Here is a 27,992-nt window from a genome sequence, read left to right on the forward strand (position 1 = left end):
TGCAAACTTAATTTTGTTTAGGTTATAGACTTTCTGTTCTTTCTTTCTCTCAAGCATGCGCTTACACACTGCCAAGAATATTTCATCAGGTCTGGATCAGAAGGGATGCCTTTGGAAACATGATGCAGTGCATTCACCCAACAAAAGGAGTCATGATGTTATCAGTCTCAAGCATTCCACCCTGTGGCACCATGCAGCTACTGTACCCTATAGAGTTACAGTAACATGGGATATAACCTCATCTGGAATTTTATACAAAGAAAGGAAATATAAAAGCACTTTTTAATGCACATACCAGCCAGGCCAGCATTCACTGCTGGGTGACCTCAGACTGAGAACACACAGGAGCTCAGGGATGAGAAGAAGTAGAGGAGAATGGCCCTGATGAAAGGATAACACTGGACGCTGCTGTCCCTGTTGCTATAACAACACATGTAGTTTCATTAATCTATGATTCCCCTGAAAGCAATCTCCCTTTATATAATCTATGATAACTGCTGTTGGGCGCCCTGTGCTGTAGAGACCTAGATGTTTGTTTGTCTTTCTGGGTATTCACTTATTTATTTATTCATTTGTTTAGGAGAATACCTTTTTTAATAATGTAAAGTTATGTTTTCTGTCTAAAATGTACTTTTATGCAGGCCTAGCTATATTACATTTTTATAAATTTATTTTATGTGGTTTGCAGACATCATAAAAACCAAACACCACATCTATAAGTAGCATTGATAAATGAACATGTTACAACAAATATATTTGGAAAAATATTCCCATTTACGAGATAAGAGTAAAGCGTCACCTAGTGGTGATTTATGTGGTTTCTTGTATCCGGAACCTCTTGTAGTAGTTACGTGTTTCCAGCCGGTTGGCGATTAAGCAAGCACCGGTCTCATCATGTCGAGGCACCTTCGCTTCATTGCACGGACAGTGATGGTCCAAGATAGCAACGTTGATGCGGCGTACAAGACTTTAAACAGGTCAAACTAATGTTTTAAAGATAGATTATATTACAAAGGTTGCTGTTATCTAGGGGACGACAAGCTAACGTTATCCTTCCGTTCAATGTCACAATGCTGCGGCTGCGCAGTGGTCTGCTGCTTAGCCTACATAGAGCTAGTAGCTAAACGCTAATTATGATGCCTAGATGGTTTTAGGGATTTCGTTAGATACATACAGAGATAGACCAAATAACGTTAACAATACATTAAAATGGTTTAAAGTCCGAAGCAACATAATCACTATTACTTTTTTCAAGTGCAATAACCTAATTGTGTGTTTGGCTGAAGAAGAATTGCATTATATGAAGACCTTAGCTAAGTTATAAATGGTTTCTGCTGCACTACTGTTACTTTCTATTTTAAGTGGTTAGCCTTTGTCTCTTGTATTGCTATTTTCATTTACCTGTTGAAAAGAGTGTCTTGAATGCAACCCCAAGGGTCAGCTATTCACACGTTTTCTCTACATACTCCAGGCTCTTGACTCAGGATGGGGTTATTGAAACAGTGAAGCGCAAGCGCTACTTTGAGAAGCCCTGCCGAGAGCGACAGCGGAAGAACTTTGAGAACTGCAGGCGGATCTACCACACGGAAATGGCCAGAAAAATTGCCTTCATCTCCAGGACAAACAAAGAAGATCCCTGGCTCGGCTGCTAATGAAATGTGTGATGAAACAGGACGTTATCTATGGATTTGTTTAGACGGGGGCCAGCAAAGTGGAAGAAGCAATCAAGACCAACACAGTGTCACTATCACATCTCAATGGACTTGGGAAATAAAGTTGCTTTTATTGTTTAACAGTAAAAGGAAGTAGACATTTGTCTATTTTCTCTTCAAAATTTGGCATGGTTGGGGAGTGCCTGTACTTACTCTTAGTTGTAATGAGCAGGTTAATGAACTCTTGTTTGATGACATTTTGTGTTTTGAATCTTCCCACACAATCTTGCTAATGAAAAAGCTAATAAATGTGTGAAATGTTCTGAAAATCTTAAGTTGGTGAACAAGTATTTTTCAAAGTTAAACTTATATTTAAACAACAAAATCGGTATCTACTACTAGTATACACCATAAAGTGATATTTCGCCGACCTAAAAGCTTTGGAAGTAGTTGGATGTGACCTAATTTGCTGGAGGAAACTCAAACAATGCAGGGGGTGTTTTTGTGGGAATGGGTTCTTCTCAGCTCAGCAGCATCCCACTGTTACTTAATTCAAGGTCGCTACTGCACAGTGTGACGTTGATGTCCGCTGAATGATGCCGGCCAACTTCCGCAAACTCCCATAAGCGAGACACATCGGCCACATACATCTGTCAGGCTCTGAGCTTTCACCACAGGGACCTTTTAATGTTTGCACTTGCTCTCACTCCACAGGGAAAGTTAAACAGTTGCACCAGGCACACTTGTCTTTAGAGGTTACCAGGTCATGTTGATTTCCTGTACTGTGGCTTCAGTGAATGGCATTAAGGACTGAAGAGAGCAGTACAATAGATTACCTATAGTTATTACACTGAGAGAAACTGTTGTCTCTGATACCTCTTAAAGAGTTAATTTTAAGAGTTACCTCTTAAAATTTCTCTTCTATGTCTCGTGGTTAAACATGTCAACAGTAATGTCTTTCCAGAAAAATTGTTCTTGTTAATGTGGATAATCCACACACCTCACTGTGAGCAGTTTTCATTGAAAAATACTTTTTGACGAAGTCCCTACGAAAAACTGTGTTCTGTGAAGTAGTTAGTCAGTGATTTTTAAAATGTAATTTTCCATGTTGTGAGTTCCACAGCAAAACTTTCTTTCAAAGCTTTCCAGCCTATTGTCATGGCAGAGACACATGTCAATGAATTGAATGAATACATGTATGAAAATATGTTTTTTGACCCTTTTAAGAACTAGAAGCTTTTCATATATGAAATCAATCAGGTAATTGGATTGTTCATGCGGTTTGTTAATATTAGTGGCATTTGTAATCCAACAGTTTTTTATAAGCAAAGGAGTTATGCAAGGTGTTAAGTCTGCTTCACTTGCATGGTCTGTAACATACATAGGTTGTGCAGCCATTGTCAGTCAGTGTGCAATAATGTGATTGTGAAATGTGCAAATGTTTTTGTTGGCCCCTACCCAACATGCACAGTCAAAACACACTGCCACTTGCAAATGACCACAGGTTGGAAAAAATTGCAAACATGTCACTTCTTTAAATATCCAGCAGTTCTCTGTCCTCCCTATACATATCCAACATATTGGCAGCTGCTCATGCTTAATTGTAATACTGTAATTTCTAATTTATATGATACCAATAGCTAATAACCTCGACAGTCAGAAGTGTTCCTTACTTGTTCTCTGAATGTGTGAAGAGCCAATTTAGACTAAAATGTAAAAGAAGGAAAAAAAAAAGGTAAAAGGGATATATGTGCCTATGCTGCATTGCTTTATAATAATTAGCGAATCCATTTTATTTCCTTACAGATATTATTTGCAGCAATATCTTCAACCAAACTTGCTTGTACTTTTTTGTAGCCAAATTCCCACTGCAAAAGCTGTCTGACAGCAGAAGACATGTCCATGGTAGGACCGCCTTCAGCTGTTTCTGTGTTTACATAGAGAGCTGTTGGTATTTGCCACTATAAGCATGGTTTCTATACCACCTGGTAGTGTTGGACAATGCTGTTTGCATGGTGACTATCAATTTTGCAAACAGAAAATCTGAAACTAAATGTCCCTATGCATTCTTCAGGAGCATGCATCAAGCCAGTTTTTATACCAAGAGCTCTGCAATACCTCCAGTGCCTGTTATTTGTTCCCTAAACTAATAATACTAATTATCATCATCTTCATCATTATTATTATGACAATTATCATAAAGGTGGTTGTAAACAGCCTTGTCAACTAATCAAGTAGTTACCACAGCCTCCTGCAGGTAACAGCATCCTATTTTTGCAATCATTGAAATAAGTGATTCACACTTTAGCATAAAGCAATCTTATTATGTAACTATGTAAGACTGCATCACAAGCTTTCTGTCTCTGGCTCTAATAGGCCTATGATGCCACATTCCATAATCTTGTCTGTCTTATCTGCAGTCACCTCAACATAAACAATTAAAGGGATATTTCACCGTTGGAAAGATGAATATATCTTTAAATTGGGTCACTTATGTAGTAGAAACGTGAGTTGTTTTTTAGAAATTGGTGCCTTCTAGGCCTAGAAAATCCAGAAAATATGTTTTTGGCTCATGTGGATGAAAGACAACAAATCCCAGAATGCACTTGCTTCGCTGCTTTATGAGTCCACTCCCAAGCCACACCTACCGTTTACAGACATAGACAGACGAGACAGTGAGGCATTCAACTCAACTCAAGTGTGTTTTATTGTCATTTCAACCATATACACGAAACAACATTTAACCGTGGCTCAATTGGTGTTACACATTTAAAATACATAAAAACGACATTATATAAAAACAACATACGAATCAGGCTACATTTAGTGCACACACATTATATGCTCCGTAAAGTTCAGCTAACACATACTAGCATTAGTGCTTGGTGGGCTGTAAACACCGAGTATAAACACAGCCGTAAATTTGCGTGGGATGTAGAATGGTCGGCATTTAACAGTCACAAACTCCACCAGCAGTTAGCAGTTAGTTGGATACGAGCACCCTATTTCTGCACCAGTCTGTGTTAACACAGCCCACCTCCACTAGTCTTACCCGGTGACAGGCCTGGGAGCTGGATAGTCCAGTACACTGTTGTTCAGCCATGTTTACACAACAACAAAAACACAGCAGTCTCTGAACTCGCGTTGGGAGTTTCGTTGAAGTTGGATGTAGTCCAGTTTGTTGTCTAATGAGCAGACACTTGCAAGCAGGATTGATGGAACAGGTGGCCGGCTAGCGTTAGCTTTCCACCTACCTAACTCATTCTCCTGCCCTCGTTCCGCGTTTCACCACTGAGGATGTCCCCTTATCGGCTAGCGGCATCGAGCGACACCGCAGGCTGAGGTGCTGATCTCCGCAGCAGGCGAAGCTCGCGTAGTTTGTCGAGTATTCCGTCTGTAATAAAGTGTCCTGCACATTCTCCTGTACCAATGTATCCCGGTGGTACACATGTGCGGTAGTTTGAATGCACATAATTGTTGTAAAAGTTTGTTGCTGAAAAGACAGCCTGTTTAGCGAAGCTTCAAGATGGCTGACACTTGGCTTGCTTCGGCAAGCTTCGTGTAAAGACGACGGTTGAAAACATGCAGAACTAGCTGGCTGTAGTCCACAGCCTCTGGGCAAAAATTCCTCTGATGACGCTATCGGAGGCTTTTTTCCAGACCCACAATACAGAGAAAGCCAGTCTCAGGGAGACATGAGGGAGGGAAGCACGGTCATTCAAAAATACTACTGGGTTTCTACTGATACAAAGCTTAATGCTAATTGGTGAAGTATCCCTTTAAGAACCTAGCTGGAGTTCCTCCAGTCACATTTGGCTCAATTAGCTGAAGGTACACACTATTCCTTAAAAGTGCAGCCATGAATTAATTTTAAAAACTATTTTATGCCTTGCTTTTCTGCTTGTCCCATCATTTTTAAGCCTAACAGGTGCATTTTATCAAAATTATGACTTTGTGGTAATTTATATTATGGGGCCTCTTTAAGTTTTGTTAAATCGTACAGATTACAAGTTTTAAACTCATACCGAGTTCAATCTTTTATACACAGCATATGTATCTGTATGCGCACATATCTAGCCTACAAGAGAAATAGAGGACAACTTTACATAAAATAATAATACATAATACAAAAAACATAACCACACTGAAAAAGGAGTGGGTTCTGATAAACAAATACCACCAGCCTGTGATAACGCCGTTATTTCCCAAAAAAGTATTGTATCTATTAATGCAGGACAAATGTGACCTTATTTGCATAGCAAAATGTTAGGCACATGCCAGTTGCCGCGTGCTGTTCCTCTCATTCACCAACCACACCACCCACACGTGCTGCCGTTAGAGGTGTAGTGCGATCTACGCATTTACCAGCCAACCGGCGCTGTGAATGCTGCTGATTGGCCAAGCGTCTGAGCCAATGAGGACGATCGAACCTCTCCTCAGCCAATGGTGGCTCTGTACCTACCCAGCACGTGTAGAGCCAGTTGTGCTTCGTGTGTACATTTCAAACAGGTTCGAAATCTGACCAATATAAACGAAACACGGGCAGGACAGATAGAAGAAACACGGTGGTACTGAACGTAAACGGGATAACAGGCGGAACTGCTAATAATAGTCGTTAGCTTTGTTGAGGTTAGTTCAAGATTTGAAATTGTTCAACTTGTTCAAGTAGCGTACCGTGCCTTCTCTTGCTGTTTTGTTTTTACCTTTTTTTGTGAATCCAATCCTGCTCCGAATAGAAGGTAAGAATAAGAATTGTCCCCTCCGACCTTTTTCTGTTTTTAGAGAAAGTTGGCTGTTTCTCAGACTCGACTTATGAATTGCTGTTCGTTAAATAGAATAGCTAAGACATTTTGGGTCATAACGTCTAATATTAATTTTCGGATTAGTTAAGGATCAAATCGTGATACATTCTGTTTATATGCATGTTTGCTGTTTTTCGCAAATATGTAATATATAAATATACTGGTTCGCAAGTAGAGTTATCTTGTAAACAGGTAACGTTAGCCATGGCTGTAAAAATTGTAACGTCACCAGTGGTGACGAACATGCTAAAAAACAAGATGTTTAATGTCAAACCTGCTAGCTATGTGGTTTGACATTAAATCCTTAACAACAGCTGTTACACGAGGTAACCACATATTAGCTACACATTACACAAATAGTGGACGTAAACACCAGTTTCTATTGGAACACTGAACACTGAACGCGAACGCGACACACACACACACGAGTTGATTTGCATAGTTGTCCTCATCTCAATTATAATATTCTTGCTGAGACTTGAAGAGTCTGTAGACATTACTCACAGCTTCTGGCAACAAGTAACATTTGTAATTTGTACTGCATGAAAAAGGATTGTGTTTGGGTTATTTTTCTGGATATCGAGCTGCGATATGAGTAACTTCACGTTTATATACACCCTTTACTCTAATAGGGGCTGATGTAATGTCAATATTGTACATGAGAATAGATATTTTTGCAGTGATATAGCTTGTGTTTTCCTGGTCTTTAAAGCCTCCTCTACACAATTTTTAAACTTGCACACTTGTAAGTAATGAGTACTATGATGATGAAGAATATGTGTCAATTTCTTCTAAAAAGCAGTGACCTTTTCATTTAGCCAGTATCACATTGCACTAAATGTTTAACAGAATAGTCACCACACAGACGTGAATTTCTTATAAATGCTTCGATTGTTGCAGTTGGAAGACATCAACAGATTTCCTTTAGTATGTTACTGATAATGTAATACTGCAAATCTAACTGTTTGATTTTGTCCAGTGCCAAAAGTTGTACTCATCGAGGTTCTGTTTGGACATTATTGTCTCCCTGTCTCCATAGATGAATTCATTGGGCAGTTCTTCCAAATGGCCATCTTATGACTCGCTAACCTCCACCTCAAGCTTTCTCTTCAGTGAGAGTGAGCAGACTGAGGATGAAGCAGACGTCTTCTCTGAGGGAGAAGGAGACAGTGGAATAAGAAAGTCCCTCTCAGGCGATGAAGGAATCACACTCTCTGGAAATTATCTTAAATTCCCACCACATTCAGATCAGCTGCACTCAATGTCTAAGAGCGACCAGCCTGAACACTGCCCTGATGAAACGAAGCGTCTCGACCCAGCTTCTTTTTCTGGAGCTGCCACGTTAGGCTCATCTTCAGCAACACCAGGAGACCTGGCCTTCGCTCAGAAAGTGAGCAACTTTAAACTGATTCCTAGGTCTTTGTTTCAGTATTGTTGTCAACCAAATAGCAAAGCAGCCGTAGTAGTAAAACTAAATCTTTCTCCTTATTATCTCAGTGTGCAGATTTGTGGAGGTTTATTGGCCCTTTGCTTGAGCTTCTCCATGGACTAAAAACTGGGCGGTTTAACAGAGGTATGTGGTTGAGCAACATCAAACATGATTGATGATATTATGTTTAAGTGCATCCTGTAATTAAAGTGCCTTTTTGCCTTGACATTTGGATTGTATATTTTGATTGTGGCAGGTCTATCCAGTTTCCAGCAGAGTGTTGCAATAGACAGATTACAGAGGATTCTTGGAATTCTACAGAAGCCTGAAATGGGGTAAGACCAACAATAAGTTGTAATATTAATATTATTATTATGACAGGAGTGAAAATGGGGATGTTGTCATTGTCATCCATACCCAACTGTCAACATTGTGATTAATGCTTGTTTCTTAACATTTGTATTTCTACAGTGAGAAATACCTCCAAAACCTGCTGCAGATAGAGATGATGCTCAAAATATGGTTCCCTCGGGTGGCATTTCAGTCCACGGATATACAGAGCAAGACCTTCACTCCCAGAGTTCGACCACACTGGCGCCAAAACCAGCTCCACATGCCAGTTAAGGTGCGCTTCATATTGGATGTTACCTATGTTACCATATGACCGTGCCTTAACAGGTATGCAATAATTAAACAATGTGCCTCATGAGACTGAGATGTTACAATAACAATACTAAACTTTATCTTTTTAATAAAACAGCATATTTGTTTAAACGAACCAAGCATCCATGTGAAATATATTCTAATATACAGCCAGGCAAAATAAGGTATAACAAGATAAAAAGAGAGAACGCAAAAACAATATTACTGTAACAGATTTGAAGGAACTATTTAAAGCATGATTATAAGAGGCTTAAAAATATTCAGCAGATGAGTCTGCAAGATTACACTCTCCAGGCTTGTGTCTTTGATAGCTGTTTTAAAATAATGGTTCATTACATCTTGGCTTTTATTTAGAACCTCAAATAACTAAGCTCAACTCAGGTTGTAATTAACTGCAGTTTTCCTTTAAGACCTTGGTTTGCTATGGTTCTTATTTTTGGTTTTACTTTTCCATTCCAGAAGAGAAAACTGAGCTTGTCAGAGAACGATGACTCCAGAGAAGTCCCGACCAAGAATAAGCACTATCAACATGGAAAACATTGGAGCTGCCAGGCTGTGACTCCACTTGACACAATTTCCACATGTCTACCTGGATCATCTAAAAAACCGAGAGCTCCAGAGGATGAAACCGTTGAGGGCAGCTGTACAGCTGAACATGAGTTTACATACAGCACTGGCACTTTAAGCAGGCCGTTATATTTATGTAGCAAGAGAGAAAATAAGAATCAGAAGCAGTCTGTGATTTCTCTGCCCTCCTCTTGTGAAATCCCAGCTACACAGGACAGCTCAGTGTCCTCAAGTGACATCATAACAACTACAACTGACTCACCTTAGCTGGCCTTAGCTCACCTTGCTACCACATGGAGGTGCCTCTGCATGCCAATCTGAGTAAAGGCAAAGGGTGGACCTGATTACATAAGTATAAAGTTAGGCACAGAGCCAGTCTGTGATGGCTGCAAGGCATGTAAAACCAGAAGAGGAGGAGGAGGAGCAGAAATGCAGAGACATTCATTAACCCCTAACTACCCAGTGTGGTTTTTGATTACACCAGAGTTATTGCAATTATATCAAGGACATTGATATAGTCCGTACAGTCTGTAAAAGTATCACCTTTTTGTATATTTTATCTTCTACTAAGTTAAAAAGATGTGGACATATTTTATATGTGTAATGCGTTCAAGCAATCTGTGCTCTGTTTTGTATTTTTTCATATGATAACGCAGACCAAACAGTAACAATATACAATTTCATAACACTGGTGAAAAACAGAAATAACATATCAATTTTATGAAAGTGAGGAAAGACAGATGATCATTGCTGGTATAGTTTAAAGCTGAAACCATTAGTCAGTTGTTCATTATAAAACAAATATTTTCATGCAAAGCTGGTTCCAGCTTCTTATGTGAGGATAAGACAGGAACTTGTGATGGCCATTTTTTACTATTTTATTAAATTTTATAGACCAACTAATTAAACGATGAATCAAGGAAATAATTGGCAAGTTAATTTGTAGTGAAAGACATTTTTTTTTTTTTATCAACACTTAACACACACATGTAACATTATTGTTTTGATGTGAATAAGAATATATATAGTTGAACTTATAGATAAAGAGCAAAATGCTGCCCAGGAAATATCACAGCCTGATTAATAATTATTGAGATAGTTGAGGAAATATGAGATGCCTGGCTGGATGTTAATATGTCATCTACTTCAGTAACTAGCCAGTAAAAGAACTTGTTTTGTGTAGAAAGAGTTGAAAAGGTAACATTTTATTACACAAATGAGTGACTATTTTTTATATTATAGAACGGATATATTATATTTGATCCTGTGTTACACATTTGTTAACATCAAATAATTATTATTTATTAAAGATCTGTTTAAGAGGATTGGTACTTAAAAAAAAAAGTTGACTCCATCGATGGATGCTTGAATCAGATACTATTTAGACTAAATTTAGCTTATTGTCAGGCTTATTGTTCACACAAAATACTTTATTGTTCACTCAAAGAGCTTAACTATTGATTATGTATTACAGAATATCATGGAACTGTGATAAACAAATAATTTTTTGATAGCATTTGGCCATTTGCACCACCATATTTTAAATGTAGATATTCATGTTGAATGGGGTTTCATCTTTGGTGGTTTGTCACCAGTTAGCCTTACTTATATGACATAAAGGTAACCATAAATCATTGCAAACCAAATGTGCTGCTGTGGAGATGTAGATGTAATTAGTCATTTTTATTGGCCCTCAGTTATGTTATTTAAAATAGAAACTGTAAGTATGTGGTGGAGAACAATTTTGTATTGTAGTGTTGTTTTGGTATGTAAAATGTTGCACCCTAGTACAGGTTTTGCTGTGCTATGTTACACATCTTTCATTTGTGGAATTGGAGAAAAACTTAGAGTAAAGTAAAATTATTATTTCCCAGTTTTCTTGTTTTCAGTTTGATTTGTTTTATGCTTTGTTTATTATAATTAAATTGTGGTTATTGGTGACTGATTGATAAATGCACATATTTTTTTTATATATTAAATGAATGATGCGTTTGATCAAAATGCAGTATGTTTGTTGATTTCTGGAATGAAAAACACTGATAGTCCAAGCTTGTCTGAAATCATTACATTTGTCCTGCTTCAACATTTAAAGTTTGTTATGTGTTAGCTGCATATTACCTAGAAATTAAATGAAATCAGACCCACAGAGCAGCAGCCAGAGCTCTTATTTGCCAGCTGTTATGTGTTGGCAGGAGTTTTATTTTGAGTATTTTTCTTTTTAATATAATAGCCATTTCTAATTTATCAGTTAATTGATTTATTATTATTAACAATTAAAAGTGTATACTTGTGTTGGTGGAACACAGACACCATGAGACAGATAAGTACAGTTTTGAAAAACTGTCTTTGATTAAATATGATAAAATGAGTCTCTCCATTTTATGCTACTTTCTACTTGTACTCCACTTTATTTCAGAAGGAAATATTGTACTCTTTACTTCACTACATTTATTTGACAGCTATAGTTAATTTTCAAATAAAGATTTTGCAAAGTAAAAGATAAGAGTACCTCTTCCAGCTCTGTTCCAAGTAATAGCTGATTGTAGTCTTCCTAGGATGGCGAAGGCATGACCCGCCCTACTCTCCTTCTGATTGGCTAGTACCATAGACCGTTAATATTATAATACTCGTTGCCTGCTCAGTGTGAGATTGGTCTCTTTTAATGTGCTCTGGTTAAGGTTAGGGTATGGGTTAGGGTAGTCTCGCTTTGTCCGTCCCAAAGCGTGAGGGTTAGGGTAAGAATGTCAGGTTAATCCAATCAGACGCCGCGTAGGACTTCGCCATCCTAGTATTTTCTTTCCTTTGCTTGCAGGTAGATCCTAAATCGGATCTGCTAGAATGGTCGACGTAGTTATGTTTAGGCATGGAGAGTGGGGATTGGTTAGGGTTAGGGTAAGAATACCAGGGTAAGCCAATCAGAGGCAGAATAAGGCGGGCCATGAGGCACGTCCTTTGACGTTGACACGTCTAGCGGATCCGATTTAGCATCCACAATGCTGGTAGCGGGTAGCAGGTGGCTTATATATTAGCTTCCGTGGCACTAGGTGGCGCCATACTCATGTCTTGTTTGCGGAAGTGTCCTTCATCAATCACTCCACCAGCAACGAGTAAACAGACCTGCAGGATGTCGCAAGGCGCTAAGTTTAAGCCTTAAATGTTAGGTTATGTAAACTACTAGCTGTGATACAGAAGCTCACGGTGGATAATTCCTAGACGTAGAAAGTGATTGGAAACAGCATACCGAACATTAAAGCTTTTGTAACATTTCATTGGCAGCTGAGAGGCTGCCCAATGCGATCATGGATGTGCTACGTTCAGCTAGCATGCTAAGCTAAGTGCTAGCCACGGCTATCTTCAGCTGGTTTTTGGAGCTCCACCGGACATGGCAGCTGGAGCAGGAGCCGCTTCTGGCGGCTCTCTAGAGTCTACTTTAGAGAAGAAGTTTCGAGGTGTTTCCAACACGATGGATTCAATTCAAGCACTGTCAACGTGGTGCATCGACAACAAGAAGTACCACAGCCTGATTGTGCGACACTGGATGAAGTGTTTGAGGAAATGTGAGTAGCTTTACCTGTTCAACTGACAGTTGTGCTTCAGCTGTAACGTTAGAGGTGATCTCCGTCAGTGTCAAAGTAACTATACGAGATCATATTTGTTGCTGTTTTTGACTTCCTATCCAACAGTTTTCTCCTAGTTTGGACCACATTGAGTGGTGCTGATAAATTGACAGTGGTTTAATAGCAGCAGTCTTAATATAATAGAATATATTGCAGGAGTCAATGAAACTTATTAGCATATAGTACAATATTGTACATTGTGAAATAATGAGGGAAATGAGACAACAACCGCTCAGGGCGCTGGTCCAGCACTGGCAGCCCACTCACTCTGACATCTCTCAATTTGTGCATGAATAGGTCCTGAGCATGTCTGTGTGTATTTCAGGCCTGTGTGTATTGATTTCTAACAAACAGAGTGTAAATTGTAATTTCCCCACTGGGGATCAATAAAACAGTATAATTAGTAGAAGGTGCAGTAATGTTATAGAATATAGTAGGCCTTTTAGTACAACAATATAACGGTATATAGTAGAGTGTAATATAATGCAGCAATATAGCTTATAATAGAATATCAATATATATGATATATAATGTAAGGATATAATATGATAGTAATATAATATGGTATCATATGTAATAGCATAATGTGTGTGTTAGTGTTATAGTCAGTGGTTCGCGCTGCTATTGTACAGTCTGATAGCAGCAGGTATTCGCACCTGGGTGTGATTCAGTGGCTGACAATACTGTCAGTTGCTTTCAAGTGGGTTTATTGCTCGCTTGAAAAAATGTTTCCCATTGAAACTAGCTAACGTTACTAAAGTCCTTGTTAACATATGTAAGGGTGTGTTGGATTTTGTCATTGTCAAGTGCTTCGTTTATCCAAGGAAGGTTAAATTTAAGAGCAACCGGACTTCTAATCTTAAATACTTGAATATAATGAGAGATGTTGTTTGGTAGCAGAATACAAATCTACAGCTTTTCCCAGCTTTGTACCTTATTCACATGCTTCTGTTAGTTGGTTTGGCATTGTGTAACTTAAGCTTTGTGCATGAGATGATCCTAAAGACTGATCATAAAGTTTATCACCGGTGTTTTGCAGTAACAGGAAGGGCTTTTTTTTAAAGTTGGCCTGCTTGCAGTATGGTGTCGTCTTCTGAGACGCTGTCTTCTTGTTGGCCTTGGTTATATAGCAGTTTATTCGATTGAGTATATTTCCTACTCAACAAAAATGTATTGCATGAGCCTTTTCTACAAGATCTGACAATATGTGACTTGTAAACCTGAGTTATTCTGTATATGTGATAAAGTCCATCACCAATGGTATTTAAGTAATTATTGTCAAAGAATTCTCTGAAATCTTTTTTTTGTTTTCAGAACACAAGTGGACAAAGTCAAAACTGATATGCTTAAAAGTCTTTAAAAAATTATAATATAAGATATATTTGTTAAATTACTTAAACATGAGAAAATCAGATATCGTGATCTTCTTGTCCTAATACCTCAATTTCGATATTGTGGCGATATTATAGGGTTGACAATTGGTGCTTTAACAAAATATCTTCACAATGAGATTTAAGATATGTAATCTTCAGTAATGTGGACATAATGTCTGGGTAAAAAATAATAGAACACCTAGAGTAGTCTGGTAACACAGAAAATGACATCACTTTTAAACCATTTACGATATGATTTCCAAAATCTAAGACGATATCTAGTCTCTTATCACGATATCGATATAATATCGATATATTGCCCAGTCCTAGAATCAAGAATTATATGTGATTTGCACCTTTTAGAGAATACAATATAGGGCCTAACCACAAGAATCATTTGATAGAGTTCAATAATCTTTTGGTGATGGTCTTCAGCTTTAACAATATTCCATGCTGCTTCTTGATTTCCTGTGAGCAATAATAGGTCTATTTAGATGGATCACGAGGAAAAAAGACTCATAGTTTCAGTAGTTATCTGTTTTTAAATTTAATCTATAGCTGTTTGCAATAGCAGTCAAAGTACACTTAACGGACAATTACATTCAGTTTGATTTAGAAAGGTTTATTGCAGATGCCATTATACTAACCTGAAGAGCTCCTTGTTTTTGAATAATGGAGATTTGTCTGGTTTCTGTCTTAGAAACAACTGTTGATTTTAAACCAAATTAAATAAATGGGTGATTGACCCACTAGCATTTATTTTGATTTATGCAGGTAACTCTCTTTATATGTTGACTGAATTTTGTGTGTTTAAATGTGTTGCTGATTTGATGCTGTTTTTCACATCCACCATGGCTGGAGAAGGAGATACGGAACTTTATTATGGACTTCAATGCCAAGGTTGGCTGATTTTACTCTAATCATTTTGTAAAAAGAGAGGTGGCCTTGCCTCATTTTCTGTCTTTCTCTCAGCTTGCTGTTTGTGTTTAAAGTAGTACCTTGTTGTAAATTGTGTTTCAGTTAGCTCAAATGCAGTTTGACTGAAAACAATCTAAAATAAGTCTTTGCATTTGTTCTGCTGGATAGATCACACATGTAAGCTATCAAATAGCAATGTAAAACATAAATGTAACTGTCAGGTTACCTATTTAATAACTTGAAAGTGTTAGTGTTTCGGTGAACATTTGAATACAAATGGCTGACAGTGTGAGTATGAGGACCTAAAGATTATTTTTCCATCCACCCATCTTCGTCGGGTTGTGGGGGCAGCAGCTCCAGCAAGGGACCCCAAACTTCCCTTTCCCGAGCCACATTAACCATTTTTTTTATGGTTACAATAGCTTTTTGTGTATCCTGTTTTGTAGTGAAGAAGTTGTAAGTGCTGAAGTTTGCGCATTGAGTAAGAAACTTGTCTTTTTTTTCTATCACCTGGAGGATTTAAGCAAGTCAGTTTAGTTTGCAGCGATTTGGCTTTTCATGTAAATGTATGGCTGCGAGCTGAAACCAGATGTTGATGTTTCATCCTTTTAGTCACAGTTAATGTTTAAAAAATCTTTGCACTGTGATAAAAAATGTTTTATTTTAAACATAATCGGTTTCTTATAGATCTTTTGTTTTTCTAATGTCTAGATTGCGGTGCACAAATCGCCTAAATTAGATCTATTAATTGAGTTATTTATGAATTAATTATGTTCAGCACTGTTTCTAAAATGGTCAAGTAGCTTAAGTTGGCACAGAATGCTTGGTCCGATTCTTAGTTTTGCTTATACAATGTTTGATGAGATAACTGCATTATGCAGCTGAGAAGTTTGATTCTTTCAGTGAATTAAAGAAAAGGTTTTGTGGGAAAAGGTGTAGTCAGTCAGTTAAGTATAAATAAAAGTATGGATTTGGTGTCTGTAGCCAAACTTGGGTAACATGTTGGCACTGGTTTAAAAAAATGTCAAATTACACTCGGTCCCGTGCGTGGAAACTAAGTCGGCTGTTTTATTTTACTCCCTCTCTCGAAAGCTCTTTGTTGTCATCATTAAAAACATATATGGCAGCAAGGATTGTGATGATGGTGTAATGTTGTGCTGCATTGTCTGACATAGGTCTAAAGTCATATAGCCATCACATGAAAATTGCACACGAGGTTCCATAGAAAAGGATTCTTGAACATACAAACCAAACTATGTACATATCACCATGTCCTTATAAAATGATAAATATATATAATAAATAAATAAATAAAACATGATGGTATGTGGGTGTGTGCATGTGGATCTTCTTACATTTTACCAAAGGGACACATTAGATAGATAGATAGATAGATAGATAGATAGATAGATAGATAGATAGATAGATAGATAGATAGATAGATAGATAGATAGATATAGAGCTGGGTGATATGGAGAAAATCAAATATCTCAATATTTTTGACCAAATACCTCAATATCTTTATTGTGGCGATATTGTAGGGTTGACAATTGACAAATAATGAGATTTTTGATAAATAATCATCAGTTATGTTGATATAACAACTATGTGGGTAAAGGCAAATAATAGAACAGCTAGAACAGTCTGGTGTGTTTGGAAAATGACATCACTTTACTGTAATGCAGCCTTTAAAACCAGGAAAAGACAACACTTGTGTCATATCACGATATTACGATATTCAAAATGTAAGACGATATCTAGCCTCATATATCGATACAATATTGATATATTGCCCAGCCCAGATACACACACACACACACACACACACACATACACACATACATACATACATACATACATACATACATACATACATACATAATTACATACTTCATTAATCCCCAAGGGGAAATGCAAGATATTTATCTGTGCAAGAAAATGTGGGTTTAAAAGCGAACCAATGAGGATATCCCAAGCCTCTACAGTGGATGCCTGTGCATTAGTCACATTTTTAATAATTCATGAATGGTTGTTTTCATATATGTATCTGTCAGAGTGAATAATATTGTCATTTATTAAGTAAAAACACCAAACATTTTAGATTTTCAGTTTAACAAACACTAAGATGTGTTTGCTTTTCTCATTTAATGTCATTACAAAATGAAGATGTTTTCTTGTTTGGCTGCTGGTGATTCTGGTAATTTCTGGTCATAAGCGATGGATGCTTCTAATTTAGACACTTAGTAGAGTAGATAATAAATTGGTTAATCATACAAATAGTCAATGCATTGCAGCACTACTGATGTCCACAAATATTAAAATATTAAAAACTGTTAAAAGACACAAGCCTCCTTTCAGGTTATTTGGACTTTAGCTCCTCCCTCAGCAGACCTTCAGCCCATCCAGTCAAACTAACATTGTTGTCTCTCTTTTCTTCTAACAGCTGATACTTCACACAGGCTCAACCTTTTTTACGTCGCCAACGATGTCATTCAGAACTGTAAAAGAAAAAATGCCATTGTTTACCGCACGGCGTTCGCCGAGATGCTCCCTGACGCCTTCTTGCTGGTCAAGTAAGTAGTTTGTAGAGATGTGGCTATCGTGGAGGGCTCAGCTCTATCAAAGTCTGTTAATGTCAGACAGTCCTGATAGAATGTACAGCAGATTAGATGCAGTGATAATGGCTGTGTATGTTGCCCTATTCTTCCTTTCAACCTCATCCTTGGTCTTCTGCCTTTTTTATTTTTATTTTAAGATTATTTTTTGGGCTTTTCCGCCTTTTTAATTTTGACAGGACAGCTAGGTGAGAAAGGGGAGAGAGAGGGGGAAGACATGCAGGAAATCGTCACAGGTCGGATTCGAACCCTAGACCTCTGCGTTGAGGCATAAACCTCTCAGCATATGTGTGCCTGCTCTACCCACTGAGCAAACCTGGCCACCTGCTTTTGTTTCTTACTTTTCCTTTCTCCTCTGTCCTTGTTTTTTGCTTCATTTATTGAAAGAAATCCCTCACACATAAAACACAAATGTCATTACAACAACGAAACATAAATCCCTGCCCTCCCGTGTTCTTATTCTGTCATTCCTTCTCCTTTCTCCAGCAATGATGGCGACCCTAAGGTAATTAAATCGGTGGAGAGGATACTGTCCATCTGGGAGGACAGGGGTGTGTATTCAGGGCCGCTCATTACTGAGCTTAAGAGTACCTTAATTAAAGAGGAGTCCCCTCCTGAGACACCCGTGGAGCAAAAAAGTAAGCGTCTTTGCTTTTTATTGTTTTTCACTTTCTGTTGACATTTTTATTAATACCTCATCTCAACACCCATCTTGAGACTTTGCATCCATTAGGGTTTTATTAGTCACAGTATGTTGTTGTTCTATTGGCTACTATATATTTATTATTCATATGTAAACCTGTTTTTAATCATTTCTGACATTTTGATTTAATTTGTTTGTATTTGTTATCCAAATACTGAGTGCTGCACGGCTTTGTGAAGGTGATCATTATTTTGCTGTTTCATGTGATCTCTAATTTCTATTCTTTTCTCTTTAAAAAAAAAAAAAAAAAAAAAAGCTCCAGTCGAGTCTAAAGCAGACTTACAGTCCAAGGTTGTGGCTGAGTTTGTGGTAAGCAATACAAAAGTTTTAAGCTTAACTAAACCCTAACTAAACTGCAACATCATTTTACAAATTAAGCTAATAAAAGTAGTTATGCTTGTATCCTAATATTATGTTGTTCTGACATTGTGGCTGACTGCACCCCCTGCTTATTTAGCCCCAGGCACTATTTGACGAACTTTCCAAGTACAAGAAATCTCTGGAGGAGTTGGACCTGAGAGAAAAACAGCTGGCAGCTATGAGGGTTGACATCTGCAGTTCTGATGCCCTCAAGAGACTCAAAGGTGCCTTCTTTAGTCATCTTCTACTGTTGTACCACCTGTCCTACTGCAACACACAGATGGTTCTTGGTTTCAAGATCAGCAGTGCTTTTTCTCACATTGCATCAAAAATCATCCTTACATGCTTGATTCTTACAGATAAGGCCGGAGGAAAGAAATTCTCCAAGGACTTTGAGGAAGGAAGTGCGCAACTACAGGAGTTTGTCAAGTTCTTTGACAAACAAATCAAAACGGGGCCTCCTCTCATGGAGGCTCTCAGCAACGCAGATATCTTCTACGAGATGCAGTACAAGGAGGTCAAGATTGTTGCTAATGTGAGTGGCCGTGTATTTGTAGTCCGATATTTGTTGTATTGGTTACAGCATCACGTCCTCACAACCCTCAGGTCACACTTTTGCAACTATAAGTTTGCTTACAATGCTACATCCTTGTTATTTGTGAACATGTATTCAAGTAAAATTATGCCAGCATTGTTTGTTAGCCCGACCTGGGGTTATTTTGTTCCGGCTCTTATTTTTTTTTTTTTTGTCACTTTACTTGCCCATATCATGCAGAGAACCACCTTGGACCAGTGTGTGTCTGAAAAACAAACAGAAAATGATGTGTGTTGACCTGTGTATTCAAAATAATTCCTTCAGTTTTAATGGCAGTATGAGCATACATTTAATTTAAGATGAGATAGAAGACATGTTCATTCATAAAAGCTCAGTGTACAAGGAAGACGCAAAAACAGTACTATATGAAATCTGTACAGTAGAGTAAAATATATTAAATGTATTAACTGTGAAATGACAGGAAAGTCCACAGTGCATGAACCAGATGTGCTACCTCAACATGAAGAAAAAAAAATGAATTGATACTTTTGACTGATCATTTTCACGTGTGTGAGTTGAATTGTTAGCTGGCTATAAAAGCTGTTGGTAGATTGTGTTCTGTTTTTATTTTACTTTTCATTTACTGACCTCTCCTTTCCAGGCCTACCAGACGTTTGCCAACCGGGTGTCCCACCTAAAGCGTAAATTGGACACCCTGAAGGCCACCTTGCCAGACCTGGACGAGTCACCCATCCCCTCACCCTCTGCAGATGCACCGTCTCCAACGGGCTCAGAGTCCCCTTTCCGGGGTCTGGAATTGGCCCGCCCCGATCCAGATCTTGATGGCTGTGCTATGGATGAGGAGGCAGAGCCACCGGCCCCGAGCCCTCTGTCCTCACCGGGAGGATCCCCCAAACACACAGAGACTCTCGGGGAGAATGATAACCGTGAAGTGGAAGACATGGAGCTCTCTGAGGAAGAAATGGACGGCAGTGGCATTATAGGTAAGGAGTGGGCTGATGATTAGGGACTTAATGACTGACTTCACAGTGAGGGCTTTTATATATAAATGCCGAATGTCTCTAGCAGCATTATGCAGAAAATGTGATGAAATTGAGAGTATTTCTTCCAATTTGTGTTTCAGACAATTTTTCTGGAACACTTTTCCCCACCCATAGAGCAGTCTTATTAAAATTAGATACATTTTTGCAACTATAGACAGCCATATATCTGCCATTTTACCACACTTAACTCTGATGTTTTACCTTTCACCAGTATGTACATGTACTTCAATTTGTTTATTAGCCATATGCAAAGATGATTTTTATGGTTATACTGTTTCTTGTGTATGATTTACCCTTTTTATTTTGCTTTCAGTGCACTACTCCTTCTGTTAACATGATAGAGCTGAAACTGGATGTTTACTATTTTCTGGCCCTGTGTGTTTCTGTATTCCTACATTATTTTAACATCACAAATAATATCTTATAGCCAGTACAAGATTATTTTCATTATAGTGTCAGCATGTTAAGAAGTTTTTGTATATTTATTTTTTTTTACTTTTTTTTTAGATGAATAAACTTTGGGTTACAATTTTGCTTTTCACAGAAAGCTAGATGATGACGAAATTAATTGTGTTGCCTCAAAACAAATAACTACTGTATAGTTGTCTTAGGCCTTTAAAAAGTCTTAAATTTGCAAAAGTATTGTTTTCAAGGTCTTAAATAATTTCAAACGGGTCTTAAATTTTCCATGAAATGCTAACTCTAATGCTCATTGAAATGTTTTTTTTTTTTAAATTTTATTCTTTGGTGTTGTAGTTCTTTCTTTCGCTAGTCCAAATAAAATTTGCTGCAATGTACAGATCATTATTACTCTGTGTCGCTTTTATAAAATTTTAATAATTAAATTTCGGCATTTCGTTGTACTTTTATGTCGTGATATAGGTCTTAAATTTCATTCATAAAGGTCTTAAAAAGGTCTTAAATTTGACGTGTTTAAACCTGCAGAAACCCTGTTCGTTACATAGAGGGCATATCTGTTAACATCCATACTCTCTCTCACTGTTGTATATTTCACTTCAGTTGAGGAGCAGATTGAAAGCACCACCCACCCAAAGGTGTCCACTGCAAAAACGGAGCCATCGGTGGCGACAGAGCAGCCTGTCACACAGGTCACACCCCTAGTAGCGACTCCTGTAGCGGCTCCTTCAGCAGCAGCAGTGGAAAGTGTTGACCTGGGTAAAATTAGCTCCATCCTCAACAGTTTGAATTCAGTCATGAAAAACACAGGTGAGTGCTAATGGCTATTCAAAACGTCATAATAATCCAAAAGTTGAACAACATTATAAAGTGACAAGGGCAATATAACAATACGAGGAAGTCCTGTGATAATGTTTAAGTCCCACCCGCCCCATTTCCCCCCTCGCCACACAATCACACAGCTTAGAGAAGGCAGATGTACTAAAAAACATCATATAAAAGTAAATTGGCAAGTTGGTGATGTACTATAATACATTTTGTCCCCTAGAAATTAAAGTGAAGAGTGCAGACAAATATGAGTGTATACCTACGCATACATACAAACGCATATACACACACTTCAAACGTCATAATAAAAATGTATTAAAACAGCGAGTATTTATGTCATGTACCAAGAAAAGAAAAATCTTAGCACTGCTGATTGAGTGGTGTTTCTTGACATCTGCTATGAAATAACTAACTTTGCAAATGTAATGTGCGATGGGAACCCTAATATCTCTGCAACATAGAACTGAATAAGCCTGAATTCAAATTTACCTTACAAATGTCAAATTTGTAAGTGTTATTTGTATGCTGATGTGGTTTAAGTCCCAAACTCCTCCTGTAATAGTTCTAATTTCTCTGAAATCTTCATGATCATTAGTTGTAAAACACTTAACATCTCCGTGATCAGTTATGGTGATTTACATTTAAAGTGAGTGTCCCTCTCTGTCTCACAGGACCATTAGTGGAGAGTCCTCCTGCAGCTCCCCCTGCCCCTGCCAGCTCCTCATTGAAGACTACACCTGCTGCCTCTGTGGCCTCACAGGATGCTAGTTCACTGGTGAACCTCCTCTCCAAGGTGGACATGAGTCCTGCAGACCTCCTTGGCGCTCTCTCCAAAGTCCAGGGCCAAAGCAGCCTTGAGGGTGAGAATAAGGAGTCCTTTTGTTTCTATCATGTACCTATTTTCTATCCTACATTAAAAGTGGCAAGGTTGCTTAAAATACATTTCTGGTTCCTCCATTTCTTCACTTAGGCATAACTTCTCTTCTGAGTAGCCCAGCTGCAAATGTCTCCTCAGACTCCTCCAGTACAGGCAAGATTCCTCCCTCATCCACATCTGCACCAGCAGTGCCCTCTCAGAGCCCGTCTCTCTCCTCTGATGCACCTGTGCCTTCTTCACACACCTCCACTGTAAGGCAGAGCACAAGCTCCCAAGCGCCCCCACAAACTTCTATCCCAGCCTCTGCCCTGGTCCAGGCTCTCCATAGAGACATGGATTTGACAACAGAGCCAGAACCGTCCATGTCTTCTAACAGTTTAGAGTCTAAAATCCACAACTTCCTGCAGGGGAACCCTGCCTTCAATGCATTTGGCTTAGGTCTTTCTACCAACCTAGTTCCGGGAGGGGATAACCTCAGCCCAGTAACTGGGACAGACACCCAGGGTGGGACCCCAGTGTGGGATGAGGGCGGAGGCACTCCAACTCAAGATGAGATCATGGACAAGCCTGTGGTGGTCCCGTTACTTTCTACCCCGAATCAGCCATTGACTGCAGAAACGGTTAACACTGCTCCTATTGCATACCAGAACAGCAGTCAGCAGAACCACAGCAATCCCCAACAGCAAGCTTACATGCAGCCAGGTGTGGCTCAGAATGGGCAGGTCTACCAGATGTCAGAGCATGGGATTACTGCACCTGCTGCACAATACCAGCAGATGTCTGCACAAACAGGAGGGCCAGTGCCTGGAAAAAGAGCCACAGGCAGTGCATGTAGCACACACATTGAAGGCTTTCAGGGGGTGAGTGAAAGGGGTTGGTATGGTGACACTTACCCAGAGGGGAACTCTCAGCAACCACGAGGCTACAATGTGACAGCGCCTGGAGGTGCTGGAGAAAACAAGGCATCGGGACTTTATCCATACCAAACAGAGACATTTCAGGAACCTCAAGAGTTGGCCTCCCAGCAGGGCGCCACCACATCCCCTGGTTTCTTCAGAAGCACCCTCCCTCCTGTCCCAAAGCTCCCTCCCCCTCCTCCTGTCTTTGCCGCCCCTCCTTCCGCGACCAGCAGTATGATGATGCCGGCAGTGCAGCAGCCGGTGCCTGGCGCTGGCACAGGGGAGGTGATTGGGGCCAGAGTCGACAGTGTCATCAGTGGGATGGTGGTCCACGACCATCAACACAAATCCATGTTTCATCCTGATGATTCGATGTTTGATCTTGACCGACCTCGCCCTCCTCCCCCTGAGGATTTTCACCCTCACCCAGACGGCCTGCGTCATCATGAGCTTCGTCATAATGATGCCCTTTTCTTTCAAGACGACCCTTACCGCCACCCAGACGATCCATATTACAGGCCAGGCAGCCCTCCGCACCACTACCCCAGAGTTCAAGAGCGCCTCACTCCCCCTTTCTCACCCTCAGAGGACCCCTACTATGCCCATGACTACCAGCGGCACAGCCCCCCTCCTCCGCACTACACTCCAAGGAGACCACCACCACCACGTCATTTTGAAATCCGTCATCCTGGTCTACGGCCTCCACATCGGCCTCCCCACCCAGCACACCACCCACACCCCAGAGGACCTCCACGTGCACCATTTCCTCGGTTCCACGGCCCCGATCCAAGGTTAAGAGGCAAACGTCCAGGTCCAAGAGGAGGCGGAAATCCTGGGCCAATGTTCCCCCCGAAAAGACCCTTTCCACCCCCACGGTACTGACTGGACATTTAGCTTTGAGCTCTTTAAATCACTGTGGATGTCATGAAGGCAGGGGCAGGGCGTTTAAGACTGTTCAGTAACTTCTAGTCACTCAGTGTTGAGGTCCACATCTTGCCATAAGAAACCTGTGAAAATCTGATACTGATGTGGTCAGCAGGAGACAAGGTTATACTGAAGAAGAATTAATTCAGCAGCTACCAGGAGAAAAGTGTGAATGGCAGAAGAATATAGGATGTTGAGGAGAACAAGAGACAACACCAGGAGATGGAAAAGAAATCGGAGGCTCTGAGAGGGCTGCTGAGCTGAAGAGTGAAGACAGAAGATTAAAGAAAATAAGAGGTGGATATATATATATATATATTATTCACTTTTTGTGTTATTTGCTCCAGTATGAAGCATTGCATTACATATGTAATAGAGCGTCGGTTGATAAAGGTCAGCGTGTGTGCATGCTCTCAAGTGTAAGTTAACTAGTCACAGAAATTGAACCTGACGATAGTTATTTTTGCTAAGAGAGTAACAAAAGAATCTAGTTGGTGCAATGTTTCTGCTGTTACTTAGTTTTTCAGTGAGCAGTTTTGACTGCTTCTCTTCATATCAGCAGTTTCCCAGTAGCCTTTGGTTAAACTTCAATTTAAATTAAATCACTTCGGATAGGAAAAACAGAGTGTATGTTATAGAATTTATGTTCCTTCTATAATACTCATTAGCATATTTAGGGAGGTTATTTTTCATTGTTCCAACTCCGAATGTTATATATTTGTGAAGCGATGCTTTCTCCACCAGTGCGTAAGTTCCCTCCGGCGATAGTTTTACGTCTCGTTGAGTTCCTTGAAGGAGAGCGGCACATACGGCACTACTCAAATGGAGAGAGAGGTGTGAGAGTTATTTTTTTTCTGCCTCCAACACCGACGCGGAAGAAGTGCATTTTTGGAGGAGATGAAGATACTCGTCTTCAGTTTCGTTTTACTTGTACTGACTAATAAAAATCTGAGTTTGAAAAATTGTGTTGTTTTTTTCCTTTCCTTTGGTCCTTGCACCACTGCCCTAAACTATTAGTCATCATATATACATACCATTTGAGTATGTAATGCATTTAGTAGAATTATGCTTTGCTATTTGAGGGCAATGTTTAATCACTATTTTGATATGCACTATAATACGTTTGTAAAAAAATGATAGGGAAGGGTTTAATCCACCAAAGGGTCAGTTTCTTGTTCTGTCTAAAATTTGCTGTTACCTTGCAACATTATTCCAGAGTTTAAAAATAATCACACAAAGAATAGAAATAGGCCTAAGTTGCATACATTCACTGTATTTAAATAGTAAATAGATGAATATAATGCATTATGTTTTCATGAAGATGCTGCGTTTTGTGAAGAAAAAGTTAATTTCACAAGTCACATTAAAATCCTAAAAGACGATTGTCTGGTCTTGTTAAATGAGTCAGTATTGATCAAAATTGGGCATTTAAACTATAGCCACAAAGATTTCCACACTGAAGTTGCATACTTCAACCTGTGTGGACGTTCTTGTTAATTGTGTGTGTGTGTGTGTGTGTGTGTGTGTGTGTGTGTGTGTGTGTGTGTGTGTGTGTGTGTGTGTGTGTGTGTGTGTGTGTGTGTGTGTGTGTGTGTGTGTGTGTGTGTGTGTGTGTGTGTGTGTGTGTGTTAACAGTCGTTTCATGAAATCTTACACGTTTTCATGGTCTTTCTCAGACCACGGATAACGGAACTGACCCTGAAAGTCTGTGTAGGATACTTCGCGTAGTCAATTATAGAATACAGACAAGTTTGTTTAGTTTGCTATTACTAGTACAATCTAACGTCTGTGCATTGTTTGCAGTTTGGCCTGGAAACAATAATGGATTTGTAGATTTGATAGAAGTTTGCCTCAGACTCATTCTATTATGTTAAACTTATTCTCCACCGATTGCATAGTTAACATTGCTTATGTTAGTATGTTCTTTTTTCTTTCTTTTTTTTTTTTTAACCTGTAGAGCTTTGTAAATTTATTGTTGACCTTTTCTTTCTAGCTGTTAAATGTCTACTAAATCTATTTATTTGAAGCTTTACTGCTTTTGCAAACATTGAGCATTAAAGCTATCCATTTGAAACATTCCCCCACATTCGCTTGGCTGTTACACTGGTAACAGGTACACTCTGTGCTGGTAGTGTGATGAGCACGTTTCCAGTAGGGTTCATTGTTTCCCTTTGGGAAAACAGATGTTTGTTAGCCTCAAAGGGCAGAAAGCTGAAGGCTCTCTGACTCCTGACATCTCCCTGCTTCTTTAGTAGAAGAGGGGAATGTAAGAAGCTCAGTTTGAAGCCAAACTGACTCCACACACAGCTTCCGTGTGAGTTCGCAAGACAAAGTGATAATCAGTAAGATTAATTAGGCAATTCAAATATTGAAGTACTGCTTGATTAATTAACTTGCAAAAAAAGATACAATGTTAATTAGACTTTTGGACTTGAACACCTTAGTATATTGTTGGATTATAAATCATATTTTTTATTTTATGCTCTAAAAAGCAATATATTTTATGACCTGTATAAAAAAAAAGATTAATTTTAACTTGTAGCCTTAAACGAGACGCAGGGATTTACGATTTACAGTTCAGCTTCGATTGCGTTTACAAGGCTCTAACTAGAATTCTTTCGGGTGAGATTGGCCGTAATTAAGAAGTGCTCTCTCATCATTGCAGCCTTTGTTCGGGGAAATTAGGGTCGATTTGAACTAAACACTCGTGCAACTTTGCAAAACCCGGTTTTGGATAAAATAATGAAAATAAAAGTGAATCAAAGTTATTTCAACGCGTTTTAGTGTATTCGACGTTTCCATGCGTAATTAAGTAGGGCGGAACTCTTGTGCGGAATGTGTTATTACGAGGTAGGACTCTGTGATCAGACAGATAATACATGGTTCTGGTAATAAACAGGGCAGCAAGCTCAGGTGAGCCAACCGTCGCCAGATGTCAGTAGATCTTTCAAGGATCACTTGCCTGTTTTTGTGAGACGAGGAGCAGCCATAGCACACACACAAACATTCTGGACGTTTTCATACTTCACACGGACATTGTTGATGTCGTTTATTGCGCTAAAAGTGCGCCATGATACTTAATAGTTTTTGTTTATTAATTTGTCCTGAATTAGAACTAATGTTTACTTTCTAAGACGCATCTTATTTCCCTTGAATTTTAACCTATTTTCTGTTTGATCCCCTCCCTCCTCCTGTTGTCATCCTCAGGGACCCAGAGCTACTTTGATGTGTCTGATGTGATGGGAACCTTTCCTACATGTTAACTGATGGAAGAGGGGGGGTCGATGCTGTTGTGGCTCTCCTCTTTAAATCCTGCACAGCTCTCCCAGTGATGGCTCTTCATGGTCGGGCATGAAAGCAGCTGAGTAAGCCTCCAGTTCAATTCATCAGAAACTGAGTGCCACCAGCAGAAAATCAAAACAATCAATACTAAGGTGGTGAAATTGAAATGTTGAAATTGTTTCTTTCTGTTCTGTTTATGTGTTTAGGAGGAGTCACAGGAGAGCAGGAAGGATGGACAGAGACGCCCGTGTGAGTAAGTACATTCAGGGTTATTAGATACTTTTTAGACATTATATTCTCTCACTCATACACCCCATTACCTCACATTGCTTTCAACAAACCCAGGTATTCATACACCTCCAATGTGTAAAAAGTCCATGAAATGCATGTTTTTGTGAAATAAAGAATTATTGAATAAATCAAGGTTGTGTTTTGTGTTTATTTACAGCTAGTCACAGTATACAAAG

General features: G+C 39.1%; 3 protein-coding genes across 5 annotated transcripts; all 3 read left to right on the forward strand.

Annotated features, from left to right (window-relative positions):
- Window positions 1-833: 833 nt before the first annotated feature.
- Window positions 834-1,987, forward strand: mrps21 (mitochondrial ribosomal protein S21). Its single transcript, XM_039821136.1, has 2 exons — window positions 834-977; window positions 1,472-1,987. The coding sequence occupies exons 1-2, from the start codon at window positions 895-897 to the stop codon at window positions 1,650-1,652; spliced, it is 264 nt and encodes an 87-aa protein (XP_039677070.1). The 5' UTR covers window positions 834-894; the 3' UTR covers window positions 1,653-1,987.
- A 4,153-nt stretch (window positions 1,988-6,140) lies between these two features.
- Window positions 6,141-11,114, forward strand: ciarta (circadian associated repressor of transcription a). 2 transcript variants are annotated; one of them, XM_039820843.1, is made up of 6 exons: window positions 6,141-6,281; window positions 7,494-7,844; window positions 7,952-8,027; window positions 8,140-8,218; window positions 8,355-8,508; window positions 9,006-11,114. In XM_039820843.1, exons 2-6 carry the CDS (start codon window positions 7,494-7,496, stop codon window positions 9,378-9,380), a joined length of 1,035 nt encoding a protein of 344 aa, XP_039676777.1. In that variant the 5' UTR covers window positions 6,141-6,281; the 3' UTR covers window positions 9,381-11,114. The 2 variants fall into 2 exon arrangements, with proteins under 2 accessions (XP_039676777.1, XP_039676776.1); XM_039820842.1 differs by having other exon boundaries at window positions 6,143-6,391.
- A 1,079-nt stretch (window positions 11,115-12,193) lies between these two features.
- Window positions 12,194-27,948, forward strand: rprd2a (regulation of nuclear pre-mRNA domain containing 2a). Of its 2 annotated transcripts, XR_005641200.1 has the most exons (12): window positions 12,194-12,670; window positions 17,465-17,594; window positions 18,123-18,274; window positions 18,596-18,648; window positions 18,797-18,923; window positions 19,059-19,234; window positions 19,896-20,238; window positions 21,319-21,525; window positions 22,215-22,403; window positions 22,514-24,540; window positions 27,451-27,608; window positions 27,732-27,948. XR_005641200.1 is itself a non-coding variant. In XM_039819971.1 (10 exons), exons 1-10 carry the CDS (start codon window positions 12,496-12,498, stop codon window positions 24,199-24,201), a joined length of 3,240 nt encoding a protein of 1,079 aa, XP_039675905.1. In that variant the 5' UTR covers window positions 12,194-12,495; the 3' UTR covers window positions 24,202-25,205. The 2 variants fall into 2 exon arrangements, 1 of the variants encoding a protein (XP_039675905.1); XM_039819971.1 differs by lacking the exons at window positions 27,451-27,608; window positions 27,732-27,948 and having other exon boundaries at window positions 22,514-25,205.
- Window positions 27,949-27,992: the final 44 nt, after the last annotated feature.

Source organism: Perca fluviatilis, chromosome 13 (assembly GCF_010015445.1).
Source record: "Perca fluviatilis chromosome 13, GENO_Pfluv_1.0, whole genome shotgun sequence".
NCBI lineage: Eukaryota > Metazoa > Chordata > Actinopteri > Perciformes > Percidae > Perca > Perca fluviatilis.